The sequence below is a fragment of the Hypomesus transpacificus genome, chromosome 23 (assembly GCF_021917145.1).
Source record: "Hypomesus transpacificus isolate Combined female chromosome 23, fHypTra1, whole genome shotgun sequence".
Lineage (NCBI taxonomy): Eukaryota > Metazoa > Chordata > Actinopteri > Osmeriformes > Osmeridae > Hypomesus > Hypomesus transpacificus.
In genome coordinates this window covers 2,789,646-2,808,569 of record NC_061082.1, presented here as the reverse complement: position 1 = coordinate 2,808,569, position 18,924 = coordinate 2,789,646, and the positions used below count along the sequence as shown (strand labels likewise).

General features: G+C 37.7%; 1 protein-coding gene across 1 annotated transcript in view; it reads right to left on the bottom strand.

Annotated features, from left to right (window-relative positions):
• The window catches only part of ttn.2 (titin, tandem duplicate 2), a 153,002-nt gene that overhangs the window by 84,010 nt on the left and 50,068 nt on the right, over nt 1–18,924 (bottom strand). Inside the window, exons 85-114 of the mRNA XM_047047514.1 lie at nt 18,506–18,547; nt 17,834–17,905; nt 17,425–17,499; nt 17,181–17,252; nt 16,832–16,921; nt 16,331–16,477; nt 15,475–16,107; nt 14,851–14,961; nt 14,437–14,520; nt 13,574–14,164; nt 13,186–13,281; nt 9,173–9,244; nt 8,984–9,061; nt 8,699–8,806; nt 7,791–7,835; nt 5,933–7,570; nt 5,445–5,498; nt 4,597–4,989; nt 4,207–4,476; nt 3,826–4,101; nt 3,574–3,713; nt 3,275–3,401; nt 2,818–3,084; nt 2,415–2,681; nt 1,968–2,231; nt 1,378–1,517; nt 1,149–1,275; nt 793–1,059; nt 401–667; nt 23–289 (exon numbers count right to left, since the gene is read on the bottom strand). Of these exons, the coding sequence (XP_046903470.1) occupies nt 23–289; nt 401–667; nt 793–1,059; nt 1,149–1,275; nt 1,378–1,517; nt 1,968–2,231; nt 2,415–2,681; nt 2,818–3,084; nt 3,275–3,401; nt 3,574–3,713; nt 3,826–4,101; nt 4,207–4,476; nt 4,597–4,989; nt 5,445–5,498; nt 5,933–7,570; nt 7,791–7,835; nt 8,699–8,806; nt 8,984–9,061; nt 9,173–9,244; nt 13,186–13,281; nt 13,574–14,164; nt 14,437–14,520; nt 14,851–14,961; nt 15,475–16,107; nt 16,331–16,477; nt 16,832–16,921; nt 17,181–17,252; nt 17,425–17,499; nt 17,834–17,905; nt 18,506–18,547 (7,080 nt within the window). The remainder of the gene's footprint in view (nt 1–22; nt 290–400; nt 668–792; nt 1,060–1,148; nt 1,276–1,377; nt 1,518–1,967; nt 2,232–2,414; nt 2,682–2,817; nt 3,085–3,274; nt 3,402–3,573; nt 3,714–3,825; nt 4,102–4,206; nt 4,477–4,596; nt 4,990–5,444; nt 5,499–5,932; nt 7,571–7,790; nt 7,836–8,698; nt 8,807–8,983; nt 9,062–9,172; nt 9,245–13,185; nt 13,282–13,573; nt 14,165–14,436; nt 14,521–14,850; nt 14,962–15,474; nt 16,108–16,330; nt 16,478–16,831; nt 16,922–17,180; nt 17,253–17,424; nt 17,500–17,833; nt 17,906–18,505; nt 18,548–18,924) is intronic.

Below are 18,924 nucleotides of genomic sequence, written 5' to 3'. Positions count from 1 at the left end.
TGTGTGTGTCAAGTTATTTTACCCTCAATATTCAGCCTGGCAGTGGTTTTGTCAGTTCCACAGTCACATGAGTATTCTCCAATGTTGCCTTTCTCTGCTTTCTTAACAGTAAGAAAACGCCCCTTTCCATCAGCTTTGATTAACACATTTTTGGAGGGAACAATTTCCTGTCCGTCTTTGAACCATCTCACTTGAGCGGAGGCCTTGCTCAGTTCACAAACCAGTGTCACTTCATCCTTCTCTACTGCAGTGTAGTCTTGCAACTTGGTTGTGAAATAGGCCTCTCCCTCTGTTAAAGAACATACATACATACATCATAATGACCTTTGTGTAATTTCATAATCAAAGAATTCCAGCCATTGTATTTCTTGGGATCCACAGTAGTAAACTGTTCACCAACCTAGAACAGTCAGCATGGCCTCTGATGTCTTTCCCATGGCCTCCACTTTTATCAAAGAAGTATCATCAATGGACACTTCCTTGAAGGCCAGGGTGTGGAACTTGCCATCATCTGACATGTGCACCACTTTGCTGGGATGCAAACGCACATCGTTCTTGTACCAAGTGACCTGGATCTTGTCGTGTGAAAGTTCAATACTGAACTCGGCTGTCTCACGCTCCTTCACTGTGACATCCTTAATGGGTTTGACAAACTCAAGGCGAATACCTAGAAAAAAAGGTTTCACATGTAACACAATCTTCACTGGCATATTCAACCTTTAAAAAGGTTTATATTACTTGTTTAAATATACAGTATATTTATATATACAAAACATATAAATTGTGGGATACCTTGGATGATTAGTTTTCCAGTTGTTCTCTTGTCCTCTGCCTCAAACACATACTTGGCTTCATCATCATAGGCAGAAGATTTTACCACCATTGTGAACCTTTTTCCATCTTTTGTAATCTCATACTTGTCATCAGACTGTAGTTCCTGAGTTCCCTTGAGCCAACGGAAGGTCTTGGGTTCCCTTGACACCTCACACTCAAACCTTGCCTCGTCCTTCTCATACACGTTAACGTCGCTCAGCGGGATAACAAAGGTAATTGGAAGCTCTGTAATTTACAAGCGAAAACATTTGCATAACACTTTGCCCAAAAGTAGAATGCTGTAGATGTATTTACTAAATGCGGGAGAAACTCACCTTTAACTTTTAGGTTAGCAGAACACTTAGCATTAGCCCCCTGGTATCCCACTTCACCTGTCTGGGATACCTTGCAGTTGTACAAAGTCAAAGTGTGCTTTGCACCATCCTCAATCATTTCGACATCCTGTAAAAAGTTATACAAAACAATTAAGGTTAACAATGTTGTTAACCATGCCCTCTATTTACAAATTGTTAAATGGTTGACATTTTTGGAACCGAAACGTACAGGAGAGGTAGTAAGGGGTTCTCCATTTAACTTCCACTGGCCATGGATATCATCTTCAGAAATCTCCACTTCAAAACGAGCCGTCTCACCGTCAAAGAGCTCAACACCATACATGGGGCGAACCACCTTAATATCGCGAGCTGAAATTTGCATAGGCAATATTTGAAAATAGACAGGGTGAGACAGATAGAATTCACCCAAAGTATATGTTGATATTGGCAGCATTTAAATGAAAAACGAAAAGCTAACAATGAATTTATCAAGGTTAAACTGCTTCAGTGATTAAAGCAAATCAATTTGTAATTGTTTGTTATGGTATCATGTTCAAGTTTATAATCTACGATTCCGAATTTAAGTAGCAAGCAATGTGAATGTGAAAGCTGGCTAGTAATCTGGTGTGTGCAGTTTGTTGGACACACTGACCCATCGACTAGTAACATAAATGGGGTACGTTTCTACAAAAAACATCTACTGTAGGCTACCAACAACAGGCATGGCACGCTATCCCAACATTGGCTTGCATTGGTGTTGGTTGGTATGGTGGATATGTTGGAGTAGTGTGCATGCACATTAATACTTGTTGACTGTACCTTCAATATTGACATTGGCCATGGTCTTGTCAGTTCCACAGTCACATACATATTGCCCTTTATCTTTTTCCTCCACTTTCTTAATGGACAGGACTCTGCGTTTCCCTTCAGCCTTTATGGTCACCATCTTGGAAGCTTTGATCTCCGTCTCTTTGTGGTACCACATCACAGGGACGTCTTTGCTGAGTTCACAGTCCAGAGTGACCTCGTCTTTCTCCACAGCGGTATAGTCCTGCAACTTCACTATGAAGTATGCATCACCCTCTGAAAAATATTACATTGGTTTTATTGACTAGATGTAAGTACACTTACACACAAAACAGGACTTAAACTACTGTATCCCTATGTGGCAATGTACAGAAGAACAATGCATACAAATATGCTGTTCAAAACCAATATAGAATAATGTTGTAGAACATAACAAAAATAAGAAATTGCAGTTGTTACCTATCACCGTCAAGTTTGCCATTGAGGGAAATCCTTTAGCCTCTGCCTTAATCTGGCATGTATCATCTAGTGTCAACTCCCTCATTATTAATATGTGTTTCTTTCCATCAACTTGGGTGACAATGGTTCTGCTTGGATGCAGTTTTATTTCATTTCTGTACCATGTCACTGGTACATTCTCATGAGAAAGCTCAACATCAAACTGAGCAGTTTGACCTTCCTTCACAGTTTGGTCCTTTAGTGGTGAGACAAATTTAAGCCTCATACCTATGTATTAGTAGGGCATGTAGACTTCCAGTTAGGAAATAGAAAAAACAACCAACCATGGCATACCACGTCGGAGAGATAATCAAGCGGTCAATTACTTGTGATGATCGGATGATTTTGAAAGCCACAAACTTACCCTCGACAGTGAGCTTAGCTGTTGAACTTTTGCCCAAAACTTCAATAGTATATTGTGCCTCATCATCAAATTCACAGTTGTTAATGACCAACATATGTTTTTTCCCATCATCAATTATCTCATATTTTTGATCTTGTGAAATGATGTCAGAACCCCTTAGCCACATGACCTTTGGCACATCCCTTGTGATGGCACACTGAAATTTAGCCTGTTTCTTTTCAGGTACAGACACGTCCTCCAAGGGGACTGTGAAGTCCATTTCGATTTCTGGGAGGTATGAATAATTATTAAAAATCTATAGATTTTTTTTTCTTGAATTGAGGATGATACCAAACATGAATATCCTTAGCAGTTTCCAAACAAAAATGTATGTGATAAAGTTTGTATTGTATGTAGATTACTGCAGCAAAGAAGCTCAGAACATAGCAATGTGGTAATCTCTTCTTAAATTGCTTACCTTTTACTGTGAGCATAGCGCTGGTGATGGCATTCAGAGCCTGATATGATACTTCACCGGACTGATCAACTTCCACATTTTTCAGAGTGAGGAAACGTTTCATGCCCTCAGCTTTAATGTCACAAGTCTGAAAAATGATAGATTTGTTTTTAAACCAGAGTGATACTTCTGTCCATGTCAAGAACATTCTGCCCTTATATTCCTTTTTTTATTATTATTAACAAGACAAAATTGTGCATCTGACTTTGAGGTTATTTACAGGAACACAAAAAGGCTAAATTGCATTTTAAATGTCTTACTGGTGATCTGGTCAGGATTTGCCCTTTAAGTTTCCATTCTCCGGCCACATCCTCTTCAGATATCTCAGTTTCAAAGGACGCGTTTTCTTTCTCAACCACCTCAATGCTGGAGAGAGGCTTCAGGATCTCAGCCTCACGTTCTGAAAAAAGTTGTTTAATTACTTATAGTCCTAAATATGTATTTCAATATTTTTGTGTCAGAAATAATTGCCAGGTTTTGTTCTTCTGGAAATGTGTGCAAGTGCAATATACCTCCAAGTGTTAGTTTAGCAGCATATCTACGTCCTTCAACTTCCATGGCATATTCTCCTACATCATCAGGCTGTGAGTTCTTGATGGTAAGAGTCACTTCTTTTCCGTCTTTCTTGACCTCTGTTTTGTCAGTGGGATCATTGGAAATCTCTTGATCCCCTTTGAACCACTTCCAGTTGGGTGTGTCTTTGAAGAGTTCACACTTGAATGTGGCTGTGGCCTTAGGTTTCACATGCTGGTCTCTCAGTGGTTTCACCAACCAGTCTCTGATGATTTCTGTACACAAAATCATTATATAATGCAACACAAATTAAGTGGTGTGTTTATAAAGCATGTGAATACCTATTTAGGTTTATGTATATATATTAGACCTCTACTTACCGATTACTTTGACTTCAGTTTCTGTCTTGATGTCCTCGCACTCACATGTGTAGTTACCAGCATCTTCTTCCCCTGAGTCTTGGAGTGTAATTGCATGTTGCATTCCAATGACATTGATGGCCAACTTCCCTGCGATTTTCTTGAGGGGCTGACCGTTCTTCTTCCATACAACATCTCTCTCTTTGTTCAACTCACAGGTCAGGTATAGAGGCTGTCCCTTAAGGACTGAAGTCTCTTCTTCCAAGGTCTTAATGAACTTCACAGGCAGCTCTACCCAAAGGCAATTACAATAAGGATGTTATCAGATTAACAAAGGCAAAAGTATGATATTTTCTCATGGCTATTCATACATATATACCACATATGTCACTATAGTAATTTAATGCTTACCCTCAACAATGAGTTTGGCTGTACATGTAATTTCTTTGCCGGCATTCTTGGCGATACAAGTATATTCGCCAGTGTCAGAGAGTTGAACATCAATGATGTTCAGTTTGCGATCTTTGCCATCAGAGGTGAATTTGTGCTTTGGGCTCTCTCTTAGGTTGCTTCCATCTTTCATCCATGTTGTTATTGCAGTTGAGGGTGAAACCTCACACTCAAACACAGCTGCTGAGCCAATAGATTCAGCTTCCTTTAACACTATGTCCTGGAGTTTTTTAATGAACTTAAGGGGAACAGCTTTGAGCTTGAATCCTCCGAAGGGTTCCTCTGGTGGTTTGTCTCCACCAGGTCTCATTCCTCTTCCCCTGCCTCCTTCTCCAGGGGATGGAGTCTGCTTGGCTAAAATTATGATAAAATAGCATACATTTACTCCACTCGGTTAGTTTTTTTGATGTAATATATCGTGGACAAATCTTTACAGGACAAATATGACACAATGAAGGGTATTCTGTTACAGATATTGCAACAAACTTATATTAACTGAAATATTCTTAATAAAATATAAAAATACCTCAGTATTAGTGTGGTGAATGAATTTAGGACTTGATTTGACTTTATTAAAACATGCTTTCATTAAAAAAGTTAATTTGAAAGTTTGAAAAGTCCCTTAGAAATAGGAACACATGTCATTGTTTCACATGTTTAGAGTTTACAAGAAATTGCATGTCTGTCATACAGATATGCAAAGAGAAAAACCTATAATAAAACTTGAAAATCTCTCTCCTTCAACATATTTTCAAAGACTTTGAAAAAAGATAAGTTCCACCAGCATCCTAACAAGATGCCAGTCTTACCTTTTAGACCTCTACCTCTACCCCTCCCTGCTGCTTCTTCAGCGGGTTTTCCATCTGAATGAAACATTGTAAATTAGTATCTGGTATGTTCATATGACAGAGTTCTGAGAGTTGAAAGATAATAAAATATTAAGGAAGGTGTTCAGAACATGACATGATATGGAGAACATATACAAAACAGACTAGTGAAGAATTACAGCATGGAGTAAAATGTTGCACTTTTTATGGTTTGACAAACAGATAACAAAGATGTCAAAATGAGAATCAACAATAAGATCACAAACAAAAGATGACAATTAACAAAAAGACAACAAACGTTACAAACACAAAACTGAATGAAAGGGACATTACGTAAAGACAAATTCTGGTAACATGAACACTCCAAACATGAAGACGTTAAGATGAAAATGAATGGAGAATGGAGATTATTCAGGGATGAAGGAGGTTTCGGATGCATCAATGGTCAATCTCTGCAGCCATCCTCTCACCTCTTCTGGTCATACCCGGGGTCTCTACAGCGCCCTCCTCATACTCCTCTCCTTCCCAGTCTTCTGAACCATAACTCTCACTTGGAACAAGCTCCCATCCCCACGCTTCATCCTCCTCTTCTTCCTCCACCTCAGGCTCTTCCTCATCCACTTCCTCCTCCAGTTGAGTAGATATTTTTCTCAACTGCACTGCTTGAGGTGAAAGCTCTTTCATCATCGGAATTTTTGCTTTACCAGTCTTCTCTGGTTCTACTGGTGCAGTCGTCTCCTCTTGTGGTGATGGTTTCTTTGGGACCTTTTTAAGAGTGACTGCCTCAAATGAGTCTTTTGGTGAAACCTGTTTGGGTATTCTTTTGCTGATATCTCCACTTGGCCTCTTTTCTGCTGGAATAGACTCAACTGCTTTAGTCTTTGGTTTCTCAACCTTGGGTGAGGGAGTCTTTTTCAACTCCAGGCCTTTTTTGAGGTGTTCCACAGGCTTTAACGGTTTACCTTCTTTTTCCTCAGAAGCAATGCTGGGAGGTCCGGCCTTTTTCAGTTGCATGGGTTTTCCTTCTTCAGGACTTTTGTCTACCTTCTTGACCGCCAAGGGCTTTGTAGGGCTTGGTTTCTCATCAGGGGTTGTTTCAGCCTTTTCCACTTTCTTAGGTTCCTTGTCTTGTGCTTCCTGAGAGTCATATTTCTTAACACTTGCCTCTGTTGGAGTTTCATCTTTTGGTGTTCTACTGAGCACCTTTCCAGGTGGTGTTGGCTTCCGCTCTTCTGGCTTAGATGGGGTTTTCTCATCCTTGTCATCACCTTTAGAGGTCTTTGAAAACGGCTTTAATTTAATGCTCTCCTTATCCTCTTCAGGGGTGGGAATTCTTTTCCCTTTTGGCTGCAGTTTGTCAGAACTCAAATCTTGTTCAGAACTTTTTCTGGCTTTATCCACAGGCTTCTTTGCCATTGACTGTTCCTCTTTATCTGTTGGAACAATTTTAACTTTCTCGTGATCGCCAGGTTCTTTAGTCTCCCTTTCTCTTGGGGTCTTATCCCACTGAGTATCAATAAATTCCTTGTCCTTTTTGTCCTTTACCGTTTCAGCGACACCAGGCTTTGTAGGTGTTTTAAATGGTTTTAATTTCACAGTTTCTTGTTCTTTCTCATCTGAAGGCAATTTTGACACTTTCTTTAGAGCTTGGCTAGGTTGTGGAACAGCCTCTTCCTTCCTATCTTTAGGGGTTTTCTTTAGAGCCATTTTATCTTCTACTTTCTCATCTTTGGGTGTGCCCTTCCGAGGAGTGTATGTGTCTTGTTTAGAATCTTTCAATTCAACCGTTTTGTCCTTACTAGGTACCACATCAGGTTTCTTGATGGTTTTCTCTTTCTGAGTGGGTTGTTCAATTTCATAATGTCTCGCTGTTAACATCTCAGCTTCTTCATAAACTCTTTCTTCTACATCATAAACAGTTGTCATGGTCAGTTTCTGAGGAGGCTTGGTTTCTGGTGGTAAATCTTCAGAGGGGAAACCAGGTACTTTCTTCAGTGACACAGTTTCCTGTTCTTCCTCCATCTCTCTTGACATTCTGGATGTTTTCTTCAGCGTTGGCATCTTAAATCCTTCTTCCTCAACAGGAATTTTACCTTTTTGTCGGAGAACTGATGTCGCAGGCAAGTAAGGTTTCACATTACTCATAACATGTAAAAAGATGCAATGTAAACCTTTCTATATGTATTTTAATATGACAATTTAAAATTAAATCAAAGAACAAGACAAACAAATAACAAAACAATCCAGAACATAGACAAACACAATTTACATGAAGTATTGTACATTGGGTAAATAAGGATTTAAGGAAAATATTAGTATTCATCCTACCTTTCTTGGCTCCTCCAGGTGCTGTAACAGGTCCCTTGGTTTCATCTATTACAGAAATTAAAGTATACAATTTAGTAGAAGCGCTCACATACTCTCACAGATTGGAATAGGAGATCCAGACACATACTTCACTATTACAAACCTCTCTATCCCACACCACATCCATAGAGAAAAGTTTAAATGTACTGATTAAGCATCAAATTGCCAAGATATAAAAATCTATAAAAAAGATTTCGAAAAGCTCAATACTTTAGTCCATTGTTAACTGTATTTGTATCACTATGATATGAAGATCACATCATGTACCCAACATGTAATAAGCTACAGTTTTCTATAACATTGTTATTTTTCAATGGTTTTGAACTGGTATTAATAAATATTCTTAAGAATAAGACAATGTTCAAGAGGAGATATACTCTCTGTGATTTTACGCATGTTTAAGTAAGGCTCAGACAATACCACAGCATGCTAATGCAGTGAAGAAGATCAAAGATCACACCTACCTTATTCAAACAATATAACATGCGTAAAGAATACAGTATCATGTGGATTACTGACAAGAAGAGATTAGTTAAGAGAAACAAAACAGTTTACAGGTGAAACAACTGTTTTTCCTCCAGTCTGATGTCTGGTTTTATCTACCTTTATGGAGTGATCTTTCCCTTTATAATTGTTAAATTGTCTTGATATTCATGCCCGTTTGTGTTTCCTGAAACAGTGGCTGTCTCACATCACTTATTAAGCTTTCAATGCAGTGGTTACCATAAACAAAGACAATTAAGCAAATAAACGAAGCAAAGAGTTTGAACAAAGCAAAACGTGTTTGATATGTAATTAGAATTTTCACAAGAGGTTAGTTTGTCCTTTTATATTCAGATTTTTGACAGATAACATAGACAACACAATACCTGTTTTAGTATCTCCTTGTGAATCGATCATTTCCTCTTCAGACATAGATTGCTCTTGTTCAGCATGCTTCCTAATTTCTTCTTGAACTTTCAAGACTGGCTTGCTCACTTTAAGTGCAAAGATGAAATTGAACTGAATGATAAATGCATGATAATTCATAACAAATACGTTGAATGGCAGATAACATAAAAGTTATATATGGTGGATGAATTGATTAATGGCCCTTTTTAAAAGACGTTAGTAATTAACTGTTCAGAATACTCTGAAATTTGCCAACTGAATACCTTTCTTTGTTTCTTCCAGCTCTTGCACTTGGATGTCTGTCCTGTACTCTTCTGTATCATATTGTTCAGTATATGGTGCTTCAAGATCAAAGAGCAAGATTGGGATTTACTCAAGAAACACTTATAGATCAATTTACAAGACAAGACCATGAACATATGACACACACAATGAACGGTACAAAACAATACCTTCAAGTGGACTAGCTGTCTTTGCCTTTGGCTGTATGGGCTGTGAAGGTGACTCCTGCTCCTTTATAGGTACTTGAAACACAATTACACCATAGTGAAAATCAAACAACGCCACAGACGGGGACAACCCCTGAGCAATGTAAACAATACACCAACAGAAAACATATAAACATAACATATATAATGTAGGCAGACAAAACAGACAAGCGCAAGATTTGGATGACTGATGATTGAAGATCTTGTCCTTCATCTACCTTTTTGGGGGATAATATCTTCTTTAATTGAAAGAGATCGCTCCTCAGCAGTTGTTTTCTTTTCCAGTTTAGACACTTTCAAAAATATGACATGTTATAAATTTATAAGAAGAAATATTCGGAACTTTGAAATAAGAATATTGTGTGAAGAACTTGTGAAGTGAACGTGATAAACACACAATAGCAAGAAAGATAATTAGAAATACACAATGGGTTTGGACGGCTCCCATGTGTGAGACGTCACATTGTGAACAACATGTAACTAACATAGAATGAAGCAGACATAATGGGCAATGAGGATACTTCCGGTTGAGAAAGAGTGATGTTTTATCCAAACAATGCGTGAAGTGAAATGGAGGCACTCTTAAAATAAAAATGTGAAGAAATATGCAAGATTATTTTTATACCTCTGGAAGATGGCTTTAGGGAGTGCTGTTCCATGTCTTTCCTTTCATCTGTAAGTTTTGAAGGCTGTGTTTTTGTTGATCGAATGTGTTTTGGTTGAAGACTCACTTTTTCTTGTCTATTTTCACCATCATCTTTCTGTAGAGGCATATCCATGGAGTCTTCCTCAGGGGTATTTTGAGATGTTTCAGTGACCAGTAAAGATTCCCTGATAGTGGACTCTTCAAGTTTGTTCTGCATTTTGAGAATGTCTGATTCAGAGTCCATCTTTTTCTCTTCAACTGTATCAATTATCTTTTGGGATTTAAATGATTTGTGTGCTGTATCTGTTGGGGTTTCCACTTTCTTTTGAGAAATGTTATCATCTATTGTTGAGGTTACGCCGATTTCTTCAGACGTTGGACAGACTTTTTGAATGCCTGACAATTGGTCTACATCTTTGTCTATGAATGATTCTGCATATTGGATCACTCTTCCAGGAGCAACTGAATCCTCTATTGTTAAAAGTTCTTGTTGCTGTTCATTTTTGGAAGGACTCCCCCTGCTACGTTTGTATTTGACCATAACCTTTATGGACTGAATACCCTTCACTGTCTGAATCATGTCTTCAGTTTTAGCTAATGCCTGTCCCCTCTCTACAGGAGAAATGACTTTAATTTTAGAAACGTCTTCTGTAAATTGTAACTCTGCACTGTTCTCAGATGTTGTAAATGTTTTAGAAACATCAGCTACTTTATTTAGGTATTTGTCTGTTACTGGTTCTTGATACATGACATCTATTTCAGGCAATGTTGACTTCTTTCTTGTAACACTTTCCTGTTCTTGTTTTCTGTGTAATGTTTTCTCAATTGCCTTCTCAGCATCTTTCTTTGAGTGACTATCTTTAACTGTACCAATTATCTCTTCAGATGTGGATATTTCAAGTCTTTTCATTTTGGGAGATTCTACTTTCTTTGACACAATTCCTTCTGACGCACAAGTTTCATCTTGACTTGCTGTCTTTTCCCTGACCATTTCATCAGATATCGTTAATTGTTTCGGAGACTGTGATTCACCTTTCTTTTCTTTAGAAGGATGCACTTTACTAGGTTTGTCTTTAACTACAACCGTTGTGGACTGAATACCCTTCCCTGTCTGAATCATGTCTTCAGTTTTGGCCAATGCCTGTCCCCTCTCTACAGGAGAAATTGCTTTAATTTTAGAATCTTCTTCTGTAAATTGTAACTCTGCACTGTTCTCAGATGTTGTAAATGTTTTAGAAACATCAGCTACTTTATTTAGGTATTTGTCTGTTACTGGTTCTTGATACATGACATCTATTTCAGGCAATGTTGACTTCTTTCTTGTAACACTTTCCTGTTCTTGTTTTCTGTGTAATGTTTTCTCAATTGCCTTCTCAGCATCTTTCTTTGATTGACTATCTTTAACTGTATCAATTATCTCTTCAGATGTGGATATTTCAAGTCTTTTCATTTTGGGAGATTCTACTTTCTTTGACACAATTCCCTCTGACACACACATTTCATCTTGACTTGCTGTCTTTTCCTTGACCATTTCATCAGCTATTTTTAATTCTTTAGAAGACTCTGATTCACCTTTCTTTCCTTTGGAAGGACGTACTCTGCTAGGTTTGTCTTCAACTGTATCAATTATCTTTTGGGATTTAAATGATTTATGTGCTGTAATTGTTGGGGTTTCCACTTTCTTTTGAGAAATGGTATCATCTACTGTTGAGGTTTCGCCGATTTCTTCAGACGTTGGACAGACTTTTTTAATGCCTGACAATTGGTCTACATCTTTGTCAATCAATGATTCTACATATTGGATCACTCTTCCAGGAGCAACTGAATCCTCTCTTGTTAAAAGTTCTTGTTGCTGTTCATTTTTGGAAGGACTCCCCCTGCTACGTTTGTATTTGACTTCAACCTTTGTGGACTGAATACCCTTCACTGTCCGAATCATGTCTTCAGTTTTAGCAAAAGCCTGTCCTCTCTCCACAGGAGAAATTACTTTAATTTTAAAAACGTCTTCTGGAAATGTAGATTCTGCACTTTCCTCAAATGTTTCAATTCTTTTGGGAACATGTGATACTTTATCTCGATGTTTGTCGGTTACTGATTCTTCATACAGGACATCTATTTGTGGCAATGTTGACTTTTGTCTTTCAACACTCTCCTGTTCTTGTTTTCCATGTAATGTTTTCTCGTGATAGGAAATTGCCTTCTCAACATCTTTCTTTGATTGACTATCTGTAACTGTATAATTTAGCTCTTCTGGTGTGGATATTTCCATTGATTTGACTTTCTTTGACCCAATTACCTTGGACTCACAAGTTTCATCTTGTCTTGCTGTGTCTTCCCTGACCATTTCATCATATATTTGTAATTCTTTAGAAGACTCTGATTCACCTTTCTTTCCTTTGGAAGGACGTACTCTGCTAGGATTGTCTTTAACTGCAACCTTTGTGAATTGAATGCCCTTCACTGTCTGAATCATGTCTTCAGTTTTAGCTAATGCCTGTTCAGTCTCTACAGGTGAAATCACTCGAATTACAGACAATTCTTCAGTCAATGGGAATTCTGATTGTTTTGGTTCAAGTTCCAGAACTTCATTAGATTTTGTCAATTGTTTACTATTTTCTCTTTGTGATTGCTTGTTTGTTTTTCCTTTTTGAATAGCTTCTTTGTTTGCATGTGTTTCTTCAGTTTTCAATGACTGCTGTCCTTTAGCTTTATGTGGTTGCACTTTCTTTGAAACAAAGCCCTCTGATGACTGAGAGACTTCTTTTGTTGTAGCTTTTAGGTTTGACATGTCTATTCTCTGTGATTTGTCTATAAGATCTGCATCCATTGTCTCTTGTTTCCCCGTAGTTATGATTACTTTCCCCTTTTCCTCTATTTTCATTTTAGCATGTTGAGAAATATCTTTCTCAAGTGTTTTCTTTGCCAGTTGGGACATAGTTGGGTAGTATGTATCAAGCAATCCCTCTACACTTTCAAGTGCATGTTCTTTCACAATGTCCTCTTGTTGAAAGACTTTCTCAGAAGGAATGATTTGCTCTGTAATATATGAAATCTCTTGAATCTTCTGAGTGTCAGAAGACACTGTTTCCTCAATGGTGTGAAGACTAGCAGCGACTTCAAGTTTTAAGATGGTTTCAAGAGTTTGCATCATACAACGATGCCAAGAATTATGACAAAACAAAGACAAACATGGATTTTTGACAAGACATAAGAGAGTAGTTTGTGAGTAAATAATTCACTTGTTGTGAATTATAGTTACAGTATGATTTTTGATTTAGCAATGTATAAATATAATGGTTATATTGATTTTTTAAGAAATGTGCAGTGATACCTCTGTCTTTTGGACTTCTTTCTCTGTGTAGCTTTTCTTCTGTTTCGGTGGATGGAAGGACAGGAGTTATCTTTGGAGTCTTCAAAACATCTGGTTCTTTAAAGAATAATTGACATGTAATCTAAGACTGATTTTAGTTTTACTAAGAGCTCTGACATACAACAGTTACATTAACACATTGAAAATACAAACACAAGTTGACAAACTCCTAAAAGCATTGTAACAATATACTCAAATGCTCGTGTAGTAACATCTGTGGACGAAGAGTGCTATGTCTGGACTACTGATATGTATGAGTTATTGTACATATACACCCAACTGGCACACAGCAGTTGGGTGCTGTGTGCAAGAAAAGTTAAGAAAGAGCTTGAGTTTGCTTCAAGCATACCTTTGCCAAAAGTTTCCTCAATCTCTTTTTTAGGTTTAGCCTCAGCAAACCTCTGCTGAACTTTTGGTTGTGCGTCAGGTAGTTTCTCTTCCATTTTTGTATGTGTCTTCTCCAATGACTTGTCACTTTTTTGTGCCGTTTTTGTCTTCTCTGATGACTTATCATGTATCCGATCTGTCACTTTCTGAACGGCTTTATCGGGTACTTTCTCAGCAATCTTCTCAGTTGTCTTTTCAGTCACCGTTTTCAGGACCATCTCACGTATTTCCTCTGTTTCCCTCCGAGGCAGTTTTTCAGGTATTTTCTCAGGAACCTTTTCAGGTAACCTATCAGGTACCTTCTCCGCTCCTTTCTCAGGCAACCTATCAGGCACCTTCTCCGCTACCTTTTCAGGGAGCCTTTCAGGCACCCTGTCAGCTACCTTTTCAGGTAGACTTTCAGGCACTCTCTCAGCTACCTTTTCAGGCAACCTTACATCAATGTTCTGGGATATTTCCTCAAACACCCTCTCAGGTGCTGTTTCAGGCATCCTCTCAGGCTTGGTCTGAGGCACCTTCTCTGCAGGTGTATGTTTGGAGTCATGCTCCATCACTTTAAGTAAGTATAAGAGACACTATAAGACATTGTAATACGGAATGCCATAAGCTCTTTCAGACAAGTTCTTTCATGACAATTAAGCCCCTACTGCAGATAAGATGGTAACTTCCAGATATCAGACTTTTTCCCATAGAAAATTACAGATGGAATTGAATAGAGAGCAAAGTATCATGTCTCTGTGCTAACAATATATAAACTATTTTCTGACTTAATAGTTAAACTGCAAGAAGAAAACACTATTACTCATCCCCAATACACTACTGTACCTTTTTGTGTAGAAGCCACTTTAGGAGTAACAATTCCTGATTCAGTTTTCCTTGCAGCTTTTGTTGGCTCCAGTGTTATTTTCTCTACTTAAAAGATCATTTGAGTTTGTTAAAAGATTTAAAGGTAAGGTATATAAAGATGTTCAAGTGAGTTCAAGTAAGACCAAGACATCATACAAATCACACTCTATCGAGTGCCTAGGGAGTACGACAACAACAAACACATTCAAGACACCACATCAAAGAGAGTAACCTGTGCCACAAAGAACAATACTTTGACAAACATATCAAACACAAACAACAACCAGTTATGTTGAAAGTTTCAAAGGGAGTCTTGGAAGTGATTTTAACCTGAGTCTAAAGAGTTCCAATGACATCCTATACAAAACATGGCTTTACAGAAAACATTTGTACCTTTAGGTGCTGTAAGTTTCTTCTGTGGTGCTACATCTTCTTCATGCATTTCGGGGTGGATGGTATCTGAAGGAAGTGCAGGTTTACCCTGCTTTGTTGGTGCTTCTGGCACTTCAAAAGAACATGCATGGAATCAGTGTATGTGTTGTATCATAGGGACAAAACAGACAAAATAAACACTAAAAAATTGAATAATCTAAATAGATCCCCACACCATCCAGTAACAAGACAGTTTTACAGACAAGTTTACAACAATAATGTATTCATTTACGGATATGCTGATTTGGTAACGAAAGACTGTTTGCTGTTAGAGCAAGAATCCAACTCACAGACAAACATGAGTAAAAAGTTAAGCAAACGTAGGTTAGCATATATTGGCATGGGTATGCTAAAAAAGGTATAGGATAATCAAGAAAGTTAAAGATGGTACTAAAGCAAGGTTGAGACGTGACTAAGTGTTCTGCACTGAACACAACAAGCACATTTACTGACAAGGGTTAAAGACACAAGCGTAAGAGACGCAAGACTCTCAAGACTTTGAATGATCAATTGTGGTAAAAAGCACTGCACAAAGATTTTAAAAGCCTGAAGAAGCCTCTCTTGTGAGAGTCTGTTGTACTGTACCTTTCTGAGAGATAGCCTCCTTTCTTTTTCTTTCTTCTGGCTCTGGTTTGGAGATTTCTAATTTAGGCTTGGTCTTTGCTGGCTCAGCTGGTTTTGAATCTACTACTTCAGGTTTTAAGACTTCTGGTACTGGCTTTCTAACTGCCAGCTCAGGTGTCTTGACTTTAGGTTCTGGTTTCTTGATTTCAGGCTCTGGTTTTGAGACTTTGGATTCTGGTTTGGAGACCTCTTGCACTGGCTTGCTAACTGGGATCTCAGGTTTCTTGATTTCTGGTTCTGGTTTCTTGATGGCTGGTTCTGGTTTCTTGATGGCTAGTTCTGGTCTCTTGATTGCTGGTTCTGGTTCTGAGATGACTGTTTCTGGTTTCTTGATGACTGGTTCTGGTTTCTTGATGGCTAGTTCTGGTCTCTCGATTGCTGGTTCTGAGATGACTGGTTCTGGTTTCTTGATGACTGGTTCTGGTTTATTGATGGCTGGTTCTGAGATGACTGGCTCTGGTTTCTTAATTGCTGGTTCTGGTTTTGAGACAGATGGTTCTGGCTTTGTAAATGCTGGTTCAATCGTGGCTGGTTCTGGTTTTGTGAACGCTGATTCTGCTTTTGGAGTTTCAGGTTTTTTGAACTCCTCAGGGACTTAAAGTAACATGCAAGTTGGTTTAATATTTGGCAAACCAAGATAATAATATATTGAAAGTACATAAAATAACACACATTAAAGATTCGCTTCCACAATAGAAGCTAAGCTGAACATAAATCAACACATGGTGGACAATCACACAGACACAAAGAGAGGTCAAGTGAAAGCAAATTGAAGTAGTAAACACTGTACACAAAGCATAGACTAGACAGAAAGTACCTTTGGCTGAGGGAGACCCTGGTTTCTTTACAGGAGCAGGCTTGGGTTCAGGCTCAGTTTTGATCCCTGGTTTATGCATGGGTTCAGATTCAGCCTTAATTCCAGGTGCCATTTTAGCCTCTGGATTGGGCTCAGGTTGAGGTACATCTTCAGATAATAAAGACATTGAAGTTAGCAATGACAATAGCTGGAAAGCATTTCGGCCCTTAAGAAAGTAGAACCTCTTCAATGTGCAAGATTGAGACAACAATAAAAGTAAAAACAAAACAAACAAAGACAATTGAAGCAACAAAATCAAACAACTTAAACAGACAGGCACAGAAGTCCTAAAAAAATATTATTTAGATGTCCCTGGGACATGTTTAAAAGAGTGTAAGGGTCATATAGTCAGTGTATTAAAATCTTGTAATCCTCAAGACAGAACGTTAAATTGTTTTAAGAAACAACACAAAAAAGTGAAGAAATCACTAGGATTTCAGTATGATGTGGAAAACAATATACCTTTCTTTACTGGGACCTTTTCTAGTTTGTCTCCTGGGGCAGGTGGAACAGCACCAGGTTTTGGAACCATTTTCTTAGCTTGCTCTGATTCTTTATAAGGTTTTGAAAGTGAATTTAGAAATCACATATACCAAGACACAAAGATGAGACCTTTTGTAAAGTTGAAACTCATTAAGTAAATACAGGAATACATAAAAGACTTACCATAAAAGAATAACAAGATCAAATCAGGGTTAATACAAAACAAACACACAAAGTTAGACCCAAGCTGACCAAACACTTTAAAGACAAACAGTACACCACACACACAATAAGGTTATTAGATGGGCACATTGCTGCACAACTGTACCTTTAGGAGAGGGGTGTTCCTTTTTCTCAGGAGCCAATACCGTAGAGATCTTCTCCTCTACTGTTTTTTTGGCTTCAAATAGTTAAAATATAAGTAAAGTGTGTGAATTGATGGATTCAGAAAGGACAAATAGACACAAATAAGAACAATACTTAAGATAACAAGGAGACAGAAGAAGGCTTATAATTCATCTTCATAATTTCAAAAAGACAAAACATAATAATTATCAGCTGAGTTCAGATACCTGTGCTTGGTTTTGGTGCATCCTGTACAGATGGTTTAGTATGTTTGTCCTCTGGTTTCTTGGGTGCTTCAGGATCTTGAAAGACACTTATTGTGTTAACCTCATATAGCCATAGAAAAGTTTAGACTACAACCAACACAATTTGTTAGCAGGTGTTAAACACGTCATTAAGAGACAGGAGTATCAAAAAGCCACTACAACATGTAAGAGCCAAGAATAAAGGAGCATGTGTGACAGACAAATCAAAGTTATTTACACACATGGAAAGAATTTGGACAATAACAGCAAATCATACAAGTTAGACTTCTATGAAACGGGGAAAGAGTTTAGTAAATGACAGATGAGCAAGATTATGATTTCACACATTATATGCTATGCTATAAGGCAGAACAGGCAAAAAGTTTGATACCTTTGGGTGGGGCTTGCTCCCTCTTCCCTATTGTGGTTTTCTGGACAGATTCGTCCACAGGGACTCTAGGGACTATAGAGAGAAAATCTTTATTAGACACAAGGCTTCGTTAAGGACAATACTGTTGTTATGAAGAGAAGTGACAATCAGAAACCAAACAAAGAAAACAAACACTGTTAGAACAAATGAAGGTAAGATATAAAGCATGTATGACATAATGACACTCACAAATAACAAACTCAGAGTTTACACTCAAGATCAAGTCAATAAGTAAACATTTTCAAAGAATAGTTTCAATGCAGGTGGTAACAAATCTGGACATTCAAGGTTACAATGACAAGAAACATGAGATACTTAATTAAAGATATTTTCCCGTGTTAATCTTTCTTAATTAAATCAAAAGGAAACACATTAGACTATTGCTTTTTCATGATAAGAGGTTGAAGATTTTAGAGTGTGACAAAACACAAAACAATGTGAACACACAAAACTGAAACACAGGTGGAAATGGTGTTAAACTGTGTAGTTGGTTATGCTGCTGGTGGTGACACATATGAATATGATGTAACAGCACGAAATGGCCATTAGTAAATAATATTGTGAAGATGATCAAAGAAAAAATAGTGATGAAAACACTTGATGGATTAATAGACAAAATGCAATGCAGTATACCTCTTTTTTCCATCTTTTCTTCATAATAGTATTCAGAGGATTCTTAAAACAGACACAAAGGTATTCAATTCTACTGGGGCATCAATAAGTTGTTTAGACAGAATGGAGTATGTCCAATTCTTATTCATGATACAAAGAATGTTGTCAAAACTTAAGTTTTAGACAAAGATTTAAACAGTTAATTTAGACGACGTGTACAAACACATACAGACATAAACAACAGTATTTAGACGTAAACAAACATTAAGCTTGTTAATTTGTTGTAGAATGTTATTTGGATAGTCCCTTGTACATTATCTATAGATGCTGTTTGTAGATGCAGTATCCTATAAAGAGAAAAGGCCAACGAGGCCTTACTGTAATTTAATGTGTTCTTATTCCCTTGATTGTTTAAGAAAATGTGTTAATTAAAATAATAA